Genomic DNA, 13871 nt, shown 5'->3' with positions numbered 1-13871 from the left:
TTACAAAAGACGATACAGGTGGGAGTTCCTGTCATGGAACACCAAGTTTCTCTTCTAACATTGCATAAGCCTTCCTTCATATGGACCAGATATACAAAGCACCCTCTAGATGGTGGTGGTTTGCAGTTTCCTCATTACAGACAACATTGCTATCATAAACAACCTCCTTACATGTGTGCAAATATGTCTACAATAAATTCTATGAAGTAGAAATACGAGTAAAAATGCATGCACATTTTCAGTGTTGACAGATAGAGCCAAACTGCCCTCTGAAGAGCTTACACATTTTTTAAAAACATCACCTCTGGATGGATCACCTTCTTCCAGGCAACTTACATGGATCAGTATGAGAAGATTTGCGATGATGACTGTGGGAAGTGGGTGGAATCTAGGCCTGAAATGAGCATGTAATGAGTGGCGTGGGAGATGCTGGGTGTCCAGAAGGGGGTCATCTTCAACACTTTGGATGAGATCCAAGGAACCCTGGGATGCAGAAAAAAGGAAGCAAGCTATAATCACCACTTTCTGGACTGTGTTTCTACTAAACTATAAAGCTTCAAAATCCATTACACAAATTACAGGCAACAAATCACACTCCCTACCTAAAGCCAATTTTGAAAAAATACCATAAATCTCTTGATGACTACTGTAAATAAATTGGTGAAAATAATTATTAAAACAGGTAGAGGTAACCTTAATTCATTTATCTTCAAATGAGGTAATACATATGAAATTAAAGCAAATAATTATCTTCAAGCCCTCAAAACTTAAGATGTTGATTTAACATTATTTATAAAATAATTACATATGATTGCAATTCTTAAACTATATCTCAGTGTTTTACAAAATTCCATAAAGTTTGTGGAGGCTTTATTAAGAGGTTTCAAAACAAACTTTCAGTTATGATAGAAATGTTTTAAAGTGCTAATGAAAACAGATCACCTTGACAGACCTTCAAGGAAATGATAGTTTGTAGATACCATATTCTTTTTTCTTTTGCTTTTTATGACTGCACCAGTGGCATATACAAAAAGTTCCTAGGCTAGGGGTCAAATCAGAGCTGCAATTCCCAGCCTACACCACAGCAACTTGGGATCCAAGCCAGATCTGCGACCTATACCACGGCTCATGGCAATGCCAGATCCCTAACCCACTAATCGAGGCCAGGGATTGAACCAGCATTCTCATGGATACTAGCAGGAAGGATTTGTTTCCACTGCACCACAATGGGAACTCCCAATACCATAGTCTTTTTTTTTTTTTTTTGTCTTTTTGCCTTTCCTAGGGCATATGGAGGTTCCCAGGCTAGGGGTCAAATCAGAGCTGTAGCCACCAGCCTACACCAGAGCCACAGCAACACGGGATATAAGCCACGTCTGCAACCTACACCATAGCTCACAGCAACGCCAGATCCTTAACCCACTGAGCAAGGCCAGGGATCAAACCCGCAACCTCATGGTTCCTAGTCAGATTCATTAACCACTGAGCCACGATGGAAACTCCAATACCATATTCTTAATAAAAACAACTAGGTGCAATGTCACTGAAGTAGCCAGCAAAGGCTGAGCTGCAACCTCAAAATCTACTTGGCCATGTACTGTCTGGATAGTAACAATACTGGATGCATATAACAATCTCTGGGTCTCAGAGTCTTACTGAACACTATAACATATAAGGTAATGTTCCTGAGATAAAAGAATATAAGACACAGTCCCTGCCCAAAACGAGATTACATTTTCATCCAGGAGTTTAGGAACAAAGGCATGCAGGACTAAACAATATATAACATGGTTCAGGTTGCTGCTATGGTGCGCGTTTGACCCCTGGCCTGGGAACTTCCTCATGCTGTGGGAGAAGACAAAAAAAATAGGAGTTCCTGCTGTGGCACAACAGGATCTGCAGCATCTCTGCAGGTTCGATCCCCAGCCTGTGATAAGATCCAGTTTTGGGGCAGCTGCAGCACAGATCGCAGCTGTGGCTGGGAACTGATCCCTGACCTGGAACCTCATATGCTGGTGGGTGCAGCTGTAAAAGGGAAAAAGAAAGAAAGAAAGAAAGAAAGAAAGAAAGAAAGAAAGAAAGAAAGAAAGAAAGGAAGGACGGACGGACGGACGGACGGAAGGAAGGAAGGAAGGAAGGAAGAAAGAAAGAAAGAAAGAAAGAAATAGAATACAGTGCACGCCATACTATAGGGCATTACATAATAAATTAGCAAATGAATAGCACAGATGATGCAACAAATTGAGGTTAGATAACTGCACTAGAACAAGTGGGAAATGAATACAGTGGGGAAAGGGGAAGCCTGAGAATAGGACATGGAGACAGAGCATAAGGGCTCTTCACTTTGGAAGGGGTAGGGAAGGGGACCAACAGTGTAAGGCTGGGTCACTGTGCACCAGGATAACACAGCAATCTGAGGAGTGACCAGACCTGTGGCAGGCTTCTCAATTTCCACTCACAAACATTCAGTGCTGCTGCAACTTTTTGATTCAATGCCTGGAGAGCTTCCTGTTTAGTTTGCCATAACTCACAGAGCAAATCTAAGGATTTCTGTTGCCTTCAAGACTCCACTGCTTCTAGCTTTCCCGGTTAGCAGCTGTGGCACTTCCACAGCCCCTCCCTTAGTTAACGTTCATGCCCTCCGGGCCCTCCTTCCAGACTAGGACAATTCCCACAGGATCCCTTCTGGGCATCCGGACATCTGGATCTCCACCCTCTAAGCATCCCCCACCAGCACCCACACCACTCCCCCAAGCCCGATCCCAAGCATTCTATGCCCATCTCCCCTCTCACACTGTCTTACTTATCTGTCTTCCCCCACGTGACCCGCTCACCATTTCTTACCTCCCTGTAATCCTTGCACCCAACAGTGACTCATGATCAGCACTCAGCCAACACAAGATGAACAAATGATGTTCCAAAACTGTCCCTGCCTGTCTCCTGACTCAGCTACAGCACCATCATAGATCCAGGCTAATCAGAGAGATTAGCAAGAGCTGTGGGGAAAATCAGCTCTGACCCGAGGCAGTAAGTGCTATAGTTAAGAGAAGTCTCCTCAAACTGCCCAAGTGCAAATATAACTTCCACGGCTTCCTGGCTGTGGGCAAGCAACTTCATCTCTCTGCTTCAAGTCCCCCACCTTTAAGAGAATAACAATCGCTGGACAGCTCTGCTGGGAAGATGAAATGACTTACTGACCATAAAAGTGCTTACGACATGGCACAGACTAAGGATCCCTGAATCAGCTGCTATGATCCTCTAACTTCTGCTTTCCCTTGCTCCCTAAATGACTTTCTCACTCCCAGATCTATTCTATTCCTTTCCTTTCTATTCTCACTATACCAGTCCAGGTCCTTGGGACTTTCAGTGGCCTTTCCTAATGCCTTCCAATCTCCAGACCCTACTGACCTTTTTCACTCAAGCTAGAGCTCTTCCAAAACCAACACTCAAGTTTCTTTCCCCCAAAACCTTGGGGACATCCCCATTACCCTGAGGACAAATTCTTTTTTTTTTTTTTCTTTCTTTTTAGGGCCACACCTGCGGCATATAGAAGTTCCCAGGCTAGGGGATGAATCAGAGTTGCAGCTGCCAGCCTATGCCACAGCCACAGCAATGCCATTGGCTGCATCTGTGACCTACACTGCAGCTTGCAGCAACGCCAGTTTCTCAACCCACCGAGCGAGGCTAGGGATTGAACCCACATCCTCAAGGATACTAGTGGGTTCTTAACCCACTGAGCCACAATAGAGAACTCTTGAGTCCAAAGTCTTAGTCTATCTTTACAATCTATTCCCAAGCAACTTTTCAGGATTGGCTTCTCCTCCTCCTGATGTCGACTGCTCATCAGTCTCTCTCGGACCCTTTCGGTCTCTGTGCCTCTTCATCCTCCCCATTTGACAAATGCCTGAGAAAAAAGCTGCCTTTTCTGATGCCTCAACGCTCTTCCTACTGCCCTTTTCACCTGACATTGCAGATTTCATTTCTACAAGTTTGAGTGGGTCTATTTTATATCTCCTACGTGTCTAAAAAGAGTTTGGAAAAGCTACAATAATTTTTTAATGTCCTTGTTTGCTATTTCTAGAAGTGTCATCTTTGAATCACTTTTAAATGACTCATTATATGTCATATTGGTCATTTTTCTCACTTTATTGAGATATAATTGATATGGCACATTGTCTAAGTGTAGAGTACAGTAAGTTGATTTGATACACTTACATGTTACAAAGTGATTACCAACCTAGCATCAGCTAACACCTCTACCACATCACTAGTTACCAATGCCTGTGAAGTTCCTGCTGTGGCACAACAGGATCAGAGGTAACTCTGGAGTTCTGGGACACAGGTTAGATCCCTGGTACGGCACAGTGGGTTGAGGATCCAGTGCTTAACAGGTGTAGGTCACAACTGCGGCTTGGACCTAATCACTGGCCTGGGAACTCCATATGCCTTGGGGTGGCCAAAAAAGAAAAAACAAACAAATAAAACTAACTTCCAATCCCTGGTAATTTTGGATTGGATGTCAGACATTGCAAAATTTACCTCTTTGGGTGCTGGACATTTTTGTAATCCTATATTCCCTCTCTCTTTTGGGGGGGGGGGCACCCTCATGACATGTGGAAGTTCCCAGGCCAGGGAGTGAACCTATGCCACAGCAGGGACCCAAGCCAGTGAGGACACCCAATTCTTAACCTGCTGTACCACAAGGGAACACTTGATTTTTCTTTCAAGGTGCTTCTTAGGAACAGGCACTATTCCTGGCCCTGTGTGAGAGTACTGCTCCTTCTAATCCTTCTGAGTGGTTCTTTCCCAGTTATCAGGGAGTTTCCTCAGAGGCACGCACAGCAGGACTCAGCAGAATACCCAAGGGGACTCTGCACCTCTTCCAGGCTCTCCCTCTGCAGTGTTCTCCTCTTTGGGTTCTGTCCTGTGAACTCCAGCTACTGAGTCTCCCCAAATTCAGCTCCTCCTCAACTCGGGCCCCATTCCTCTTTTTTTTTCTTTTTTCTTTTGTTTCGTTTTGTTTTGTTTTTTAGGGCTGCGCCCGTGGCATATGAAAATTTCCAGGCTAGGGGTGGAATCGGAGCTACAGCTGCTGGCCTACACCATAGCCACACCAACACAGAATCCAAGCCATGTCCCTAACCTAAACCACAGCCCACGGCAACACCAGATCCTTAACCCATGAGCAAGTCCAGGGATCGAACCCGCATCCTCATGGATAATAGTTGGACTCATTTCTGCTGCGCCACAACGGGAACTCCATTGGGCCCCCTTCCTCTGCCCTATCCCACAGACTCTGTCGAGGTGGTGGGCTGAGGCAATCATAGGTCTCACATCATTTGTTTCCCATCTCTCAAGATCACTGTCCTTCACTGCCTGATGTCATTATTTCAAAAAGAATTTCATATATTATATACAGGTTTTTGGTTCTTTCAGGCAGAAGCACAAGCTATCAAGGTGGGTGGCAGAGTTGCCATCATGGCTCAGCAGTAAGGAACCCAACTAGTATCCATAAGGATTCTGGCTGGATCCCTGGCCTCCCTCAGTGAGTTAAGGATCTGGTGTTGCTGTGAGCTGTGGTGTAGGTTGCAGACGAGGCTTGGATCCCACGTGGCTGTGACTGTGGTGTAGGCTAGCAGCTGCTGCTCCAATTCGACCCCGAGCCTGGGAACTTCCACATGCGGCCCTAAAAGGCAAAAACAAGCAGAAAGTGGGTGGAATAAGGTGCACTTCACAAGGGCAGAACTCTGCATTATATTATGGTCTTTGTACCTTTAGTACTTGATTCACAGCAAACACTCAATATGTGTGTTGAATGAATGAAAGATGGCTCACCTTCTTCAACAGTTGGGATCTGGGAAAAAAGGCAGCACTGAAACCTTGACTGTTAAGACAAGAGTCTACTTTATCTCCCACTAGATCCCCTTCATGCATCTTCTCCTGGCTGCATGGGCTTCCTGGAACGGCCCACAGATGCTCTCTTAACTTTTCATTTATCTTTTGGCCATATCTAAGATATGCGGAAGTTCCCAGGCTAGGGATCAAACCAAGCCACAGCAGGAGCCTGAGCCACAGCAGTGACACAGCTGGATCCTTGAATGCTAGACCACCAAGGAACTTCCCCTCTCTTATCATTTTCAGAATCTAACTCATCTTTCAAGATCCAACCAAGACTTATGTTCCTATAAAACGTGTCCTGCCAAGTGTTGCCTTTCTACTTTAAAACTCCTATAAAACATACTGCCCATGGAGTTCCTATCGTGGTGCAGTGGAAATGAATCCGACTAGGAACCACTGAGGGTTTGATCCCTGACTTCAATCAGTGGGTTAAGGATCCAGTGTTGCCATGAGCTGTGGTATAGACCACAGATGCAGCTCGGATCTGGTGTGGCTGTGGCATAGACTGGCAGCTGTAGCTCCCATTTGACCCCTAGCCTGGAACCTCCATATGCTGCAGGTGTGGCCCTGGAAAAAAAAAAAAAAAAAAACAAAAAAAAAACCCAAAACAAAAACATACTGCCCATAATATTAATTTGGATTTTTTTTGCCGTTTGCTTTTTAGGGCCAAACCAGCAGCATATGGAAATTCCCAGGCTAGGGGTCAAATCGGAGCTACAGCTGTTGGTCTACATAACAGCCACAGCAACATTGGATCCAAGTTGTGTGTGCAACCTTCACCACAGCTCATGGCAATGCCAGATCCCCAACCCACTGAGTGAAGCCAGGGTTTGAACCTGCATCCTCATGGATACAGGTTGGATTGTTTCCGCTGCACCACGATGGGAACTCCTGGAATATTTCTTATGCTGCCTTGTGTTGTTTCCTTCATGTGTATGCCCTCGGTTTTTCCTGACTACACTGAAGGGGTTGGGGGCAATATGGTCTCTCCTCTACATTATGTCTATGTTCATGAAATACAATGTGTATGGTGGCTATATCAAATACACTGTCCTCTGGATCCTATAGGAAATGTAGGAAAACCATACAAGCAGCAAGCTGTCAGTCTCCGTAACTCACCATCTGCAAGTGAAAGGTAAAGGGCGGACAACCCTGATCCAAACCTTCTCTTCATTTCCACAATTAACAACTATACTGCGTCCTGGAGAAGATGTCTGTTGTCTTGCCCATACCATCTCTTCCCACTTCTTTTGTGACAATAACTGCTTCCTTTGGGAATCAATGTCTAACTCTGCACTCTCAAGGGGAACATCCTTCAATGTTCCTCACCCTCCTTAGCCAAGGGCTAGTAATGCACCAAAGAGGGCTGGGCCAATTCAACTCTCTCTGAGCAGCTAAGCAAAGGGAAGCCATGGTTAAGGCACATCCATCCCAGGACAGATTCTGAAAGGACTCCAGTAATTGGATCCCTTGAGCTGCCCTTGTCTGGTACTTTCAGAGGCCAAGGTGTTCATCTCCCTATATCCTTACAAATAAATCCCTTTTATTTTGGCCAAACCCATGGCATGTAGAAGTTTCCAGGTCAGGGATCAAACCTGCATCAGAGCAGCGACCCAAGCCACTGCAGTGACAACACAGGCTCCTCAGCCCACTGTACCACAAGAGAACTCTCACTTTCTTCCTTAAAGCAGCCATAATGGGAGTTCCCATCTGGCTCAGTGGTTAACAAATCCAACTAGGAACCATGAGGTTGCGGGTTAGATCCCTGGCCTAGCTCAGTGGGTTAAGGATCCAGTGTTGCTGTGTGTGGTATACACCAGCGGCTACAGCTCCGATTAGACCCCTAGCCTAGGAACCTCCATGTGCAGCGGGTGCGGGCTTAGAAAAAGACCAAAAAAATGAAAAAATAAGCAACCAGAATGGGTGTGCTTGCTTATAAACAATGAATCCTAACTAAAAAGCTTTTGCCGCTTTGAGGTGTCTGGGCCTAAGATAAAGCACAGTTTTTAGCTTTTTACTGAGTGGTAGAAATCATATCCATAAAATACCAAAAGCAGACAACCTTCTCAGATCTAAAGTGATTTAGCTATATAGCTGTTGGTGAAACATTACTCTCCAATGTTTGGTGAAACAAATTTCTAGGATTGCATGCATCCTAAAACTAAAAGCTATAGATTCAAGAATCCTAGGGCAGCCTAGCACCAACCAAGAGGCATTTACTGCACATATTTTTCTAAGAGTCTCTCCTTTTCCTCTCAGAAACTCATATTCTCCATACATTGTCAGTTCATGAATTTCATCCTTAAAAAATTTAGAAACAAAGAACTTTTCTTTAAATATATGTCTCAAATCTATTTCCAGGAATTACAGTAAGCATTCATTTTCTCAACTGAAACTGAATTTTTAAGTCTTATTACGAGAAACTGGTTTTTATTCAGTCAAGATAACTGAACTTCAGTCATTATTTGCATAAGAATCTAAGGCCTTGTGGGGCCTGTGAGGCCGGAACTGTGTTTCATGTGTCCTGCTGGAGTCACCTCATTCAGTAGTAGGATCACAGTAATATTTCTATTAATTTATTAACCCAAATTAGTGCTTTAATATAACTGCCAACTTTTCGTTTCTCTTAGGCAATAATTTATTTTGTGCCAATGGGCAACCTAGGGAATTGTGGACACAAATACACGCTTCCCCTAAAAATGTTTTAATACATTCAAGCAAAGATTTTTGCTTATAACTAGGGCACTGCTTTTTTAGTAATCCGGTTTGGATCCATCTACTTAGAAATTTAAAAATCCCTTCATTCCTACCATGCCATGATTCAAAACATCTCGACATTGTTTTTCTCCAATGTGGGTTTCCGGGCGATGACAGCGACAGGTCTGCCCGTGGGACGCCGAAGCCGGTCCAGGTCACAGCCTTCCAGGCCAAGGCCTGGGGCCTCGAGGAGCAGAACTCGGCTCTGCGCCCGGGTCCACACCTGCACCGCGGGCTGCTCCAGCTCTGGGACCCAAGATGCACCCGTACGGGGCTAAGCGTCCAGCCTCCCCCCATTAAATAAGCCGGCCTGGCGCGAGGCGTACTCCGCGGACTCCCGCTTGCCTCCTGCCAGGGTCCCAGGCCCAGGCAGCCCCGCGCAGGAGACGCCCCTCCAGTCAATGTTGCGCCCACCCCCATCTCCGCCCAGCGCGCCCAGCACCGAAAGAGAGGCTCCAGGCTGGCCGCCGGCCACCTGCATCTGCACACTCACATCCTCCATACTGCCCGCCGCCGGAGGCCGCAGCCCCGCCGCCTGGCCTCCAAACCTGCTCTCGGTGCCTGCTTCCGGGACCCGCCCCTGGACCGGCACCTCGCTCCCGATTGGCAGAGGCGCAGAGGGCGGGCTCCAGCGCTTCGCTCAAGGGCCCACTTCCAGAAGCGTTCCAGGACCCGCCCCCTCACTCTCTATTGGCAGAGGGAGCGGAATGACTGGCCACGCCCCTCGCTTCCAATTGGCAGATGCAGAGACAGCGACACAGACACCTCGATTTCAATTGGCAGAGGCGGAAGGGGGCGTGACTCTCGCCGAAGACCCGCCCAGGGAGGCTGGTGCAGGTGAGAGGTCTTGGGTGCCTGAGAGTGCCTTGGTTGCGATCTCTTGTCCAGTGCGTGGTTGGCAGGAGAATTGGGCACTAAAGCATGCGTTCCAAGTCCCAGAGTTTGAACTACTTTCGGCCACCACTCATTTCTTTGAACATTAAGTTTTCTTGGTGTTCCTTAATTTTCGCTTGCAGCACACCTCTGTGCATAGAACCAGCGGTAGAATCCCAGGTTCGCATTTATAGATCAGAACTCCACCAGCAGAGGGAGCCAAAGCGAATAAAGACTGATTTCTGTGATACATTTAACAGATTTCACCAGTACATGAGGCAGTAAGGAATTTTTAGGGCTGTCATGGGTTTGGGAGGGTGTTTTTTTGTTTTGCTTTTGTTATTTTTGGCGTAGCCCACTGGTCTGCAGAAGTTGGGGGGGCGGGGTCAGGAACTGATCCTGAGCTGCAGTTGCCACCCAAGCCATAGCAGTGATAGTGTGGATCCTTAACCCTCTAGGCCACCAAGGAATTCTCCAGGTTTGTTTGTTTGTTTGTTTGCTTGCTTGCTTGCTTGTTTGTTTTTAGGGCCGCAGCTGCAGCAGGTGTAAGTTCCCAGGCTAGAGGTTGAATCAGAGCAGCAGCTGCCAGCCTACACTACAGCCACAGCAATGCCAGAACCAAGCCACAGCTGAGTGAAGCCAGGGATTGAACCCACATCCTCATGGATACTAGTCGGGTTCTCAAGCAGCTGAGCCACATGGATAACTCATCTATGGGTTTTTAAGCGGAACTGAAAATGAAACGATTACATTTTCTGAAAATTCACTAGTATTCTTAAGCAACAAGGAAAGTAAAATTTTCTGTTTATAACCAGTCCCCACAGATAATGCTGATACTAGAGTAGCAAATACTATCATACTTTTTAATGCTTATTTGCACATTGTTTTTGGTGTAATCTTGTTTACACCATTGGTGAAATAAAATCATTTAAATATCAGCAAAGAAAAAGATAGTCTAATTCTCCACTTGCTCTTTGAAAATCTCACAAAATTTAAAAATTTTTAAAATCTCCTGAGTTTCCATGAATTATTTCCTAAGAGCCTTATCTGTATATGTTTTTCCCCTTGATGTTTTATTTCTAAAATGTTAAAACCTATGGAAATGTTGAAAGACTAGTACAGTGAACATCCATGTACCCCCACATGGATTCAACAGTTACATTACACAAACTCATTACACTAACAGTCGCTCTGTGCGAAGGTGCTTGCTCTGTGTGCATTTTTTAACTGAACTCTTTCAAAGTAGGCTGAGGACATAATGAAACTTTATTCCTAGCTACTTCAAGGCCTAAAAATAAGGACATTTTCCTACAATATCATCATCATCATCGTTATTTGGCTGCAGAATGCAGCAGCTTGATGTGGAACCTAAATTCCCAGACCTGGGATTGAACTAGGGCCGAGAGGTAAGAGTGCTGAATCCTAATCACTAGACCACCAGGAAATTCCCCACAGTATTAGCATTATACCTAAGAAAACTAATAGTAATTCCATGTTTGCAAATCCATGGTAAAAAAATTTCCAAAATATCCCCCAAATGTCTTTTTTTTTTTTTTTTTTTTTGTCTTTTTGCCATTTCTTGGGCCGCTCCTACGGCATATGGAGGTTCCCGGGCTAGGGGTCGAATCGGAGCTGTAGCTGCCAGCCTACGCCAGAGCCACAGCAACGCAGGATCTGAGCCGCGTCTGCGACCTACACCACAGCTCACGGCAACGCCGGAACCTTGACCCACTGAGCAAGGGCAGGGATCGAACCCGCAACTTCATGGTTCCTAGTCGGATTCGTTAACCACTGCACCACGACGGGAACTCCCCAAATGTCTTTTTTGCTGCTTCCTCCCCATACCCCACAATTCAGGATCCAGTCAAGGTTGACACATTGCATTTAGCTATCATGTCAAGGCATGTATTTTTACAGGTAAAACACACTGGTTAAGCCAGGTTTCTGGAATTAGTCATGGAGGTTTGAATTCAGCATCTTGGGCACTTAAGTTCTCTAGGGCTCAGTTTCCTGATTTTTAAAAATGGAATGTTACTACTTCCAATTTAGCAGGATATTTGACTAAATGAGTATGTAATGCTCTTGATGCAGTGTGGTCTCTATAAAGCACCCAGTCCAATATGTCACATTATTTTCCTAATTTAGCATTATTTAAGAATTATTTACATATATAGTCAGTGTTTTCTTTCTTTTTCTTTTTAGGGCTGCACCTGTGGCACATGGAAGTTCCCAGGCTAGAGTTTGAATCAGAGCTGCAGCTGCAGGCCAACATCACAGCCACAGCAATGCTGGATCCAAGCTGCATCTGTGACATACCTATGCTGCAGCTTATGGCAATGCCAGATCTTTAACCCACTGAGCAATGCCAGGGATCGAACCTGCATCCTCACAGAGACTAGTCAGGTTCTTAACCCACTGAGCCACAATTGGAACTCCCAATATTTTTTCTAAATAAAAAAGTCGAGGATTTTACTGAGTCCAAGCTCATAATGCTCACCACACAACAGGACAATAAATTGAGGAACAAGTTGTTAGGGCAAGAAATAGCAACTTTATTCAGAAAGCCAGCAGACTGAGAAGATGGTGGACTCAAAGAACCACTTTGCCTGGGTTAGAATTCAGGCTTCTTTTACGGGAAGGGAGTGAAGTCAAACATTTGCTGTTTCCCATCAGCTTCTGGAGGGGATGTGTTAATTTCTTCTTTCTAGTAGCCATTCACAGATGGGCCCAGTTCAGGATGTTTCCTGTGAGCCAAACAAAGGTATTTTAGCTTAATGCGCATTCCCTGGAAGGCAGAGGAGATGGGACATGATTATAATTTAAGCTTATAGGGGGCATCCCTTTAGTCATTAATTTGTAACAGAATACAGTTTCTGCCCTATTACAGGGGGACAAAGATGATGTGTACTTGGTAGGCTAAAGGGCTTGCTTATTATACTTTAGGGTAGAAATAATCATAGCCCTCCCCCTCCTCCTTCTTTTTACAGTCCTCCCTGTGGCTATAAATAAATTATTATTATTTTTCTTTTTAGGGCCATACCTGCAACATATGGAAGTTCCTAGTCTAGGGATCAAATCAGAGATATAGCTGCTGACCTTTGCCACAGCCACAGCAACACAGGATCTGAGCCACATCTGTGACCTACCACCTACACTGCAGCTCACAGCAATGCTGGATCCCAGACCAACTGAGTGATGCCAGGGATTGAACCTGCAACCTCATGAATACCAGTCGGAATTCCTTGACACTTCATTTTTGCATGATTAAAATATTTTGGGGGAAGATCCTTGCACTTGTTTATCTATGAGGAGTGAGAGGAGAGCAGAAAATTTGTCTTTCTGCCAAACAGCTCACCTGGTGAAGATTCAGGTATGAAACACTGTCTTTTCTGAGTGTTGTCACCATCAACAAAGTTCCAAACACAGCATTTAGCCCCATCACAGATATTTAAGTGTTAATAGTATCTCATTTTTTCCAATGTCAAAATTAAATGTGTCCTTAATTCACCAGAACTTCCATTTGTCAATGAAAAATTAATCAGTCGATCTAAGAAAGAACTGGAAAATTTTATTCAAGCAAAATTGAAGGTGAGTTCCTGTTGTGGCACAGCAGGAAAAAAATCCAACTAGTATCCATGAGGATGCGGGCTTGATCCCTGGCCTCACTCAGTGCATCGGGGATCCGGTGTTGCTGTGAGCTGTGGTGTAGGTTGTAGACATGGCTCAGACCCTGCATTGCTGTGGCTGTGGCATAGGCCAGTAGCTGTAGATCCTATTTGATCCCTAGCCTGGGAACTTCCATATGCCACAAGTGCAACCCTAAAAAACTAAAAAAATAAATAAATAAATAAATAAAAAATTGAGTATTATAACCCAGGAATGGCCTTTCAGAAAGCTTTGAGAACTGTTCCATCTGTTAGAGGTCAAACAGAGTTATATAAGATTTTGAGACAGGGAGTTTCCATCGTGGCTCAGAGGTTAGTGAACCAACTAGCATCCATGAGAATGCGGGTTTGATCCTTGGCTCACTCAGTGGTTTAAGTTTCCAGCATTGCCATGAGCTGTGGTGTAGGTCAAAGATGCCTCTCAGATCCTGCGTTGTTGTGGCTCTGGAATAGGCTGAGAACTGCAGCTCCAATTTGACCCCTAGCCTGGGAACCTCCATATGCTGTGAGTGCAGCCCTAAAAAGACCAAACACATATATATATATACACACACACATATATATATACACATATTTTTTTTGAGACAGAGTCTGTGAGTGCAGCCCTAAAAAGACCAATATATATATATATATATATATATATATATATATACACACACACACACATATATATACACA

The 13871-nt window shown here is 44.8% G+C and overlaps 1 protein-coding gene across 9 annotated transcripts in view; it reads right to left on the bottom strand.

Annotated features, from left to right (window-relative positions):
• Window positions 1–9218, bottom strand: part of TMEM192 (transmembrane protein 192) — a 33571-nt gene extending 24353 nt beyond the window's left edge. For 5 of the 9 annotated variants that reach the window (XR_014813758.1, XR_014813756.1, XR_014813759.1 and 2 more), the window contains exons 1-2: window positions 9149–9218; window positions 337–483 (exon numbers count right to left, since the gene is read on the bottom strand). Coding sequence is in view for 2 of the 9 variants with exons in the window: in XM_003128993.6 (XP_003129041.1) it covers window positions 337–483; window positions 9149–9157 (156 nt within the window). In the remaining 7 variants the exon portion in view is untranslated. Of the gene's footprint in view, window positions 1–336; window positions 484–8708 lie in introns of all 9 variants that reach the window. The other 4 variants (XR_014813760.1, XR_014813762.1, XR_014813761.1 and 1 more) reach the window with 1 other exon arrangement.
• Window positions 9219–13871: the final 4653 nt, after the last annotated feature.

The sequence above is a fragment of the Sus scrofa genome, chromosome 8 (genome assembly GCF_054392235.1).
Source record: "Sus scrofa isolate SSC_HxYL_T2T_F1_AM1 chromosome 8, Sscrofa_HxYL_maternal_Yorkshire_Landrace_v2.0, whole genome shotgun sequence".
NCBI lineage: Eukaryota > Metazoa > Chordata > Mammalia > Artiodactyla > Suidae > Sus > Sus scrofa.
This window is presented reverse-complemented; position numbering and strand designations above follow the sequence as displayed.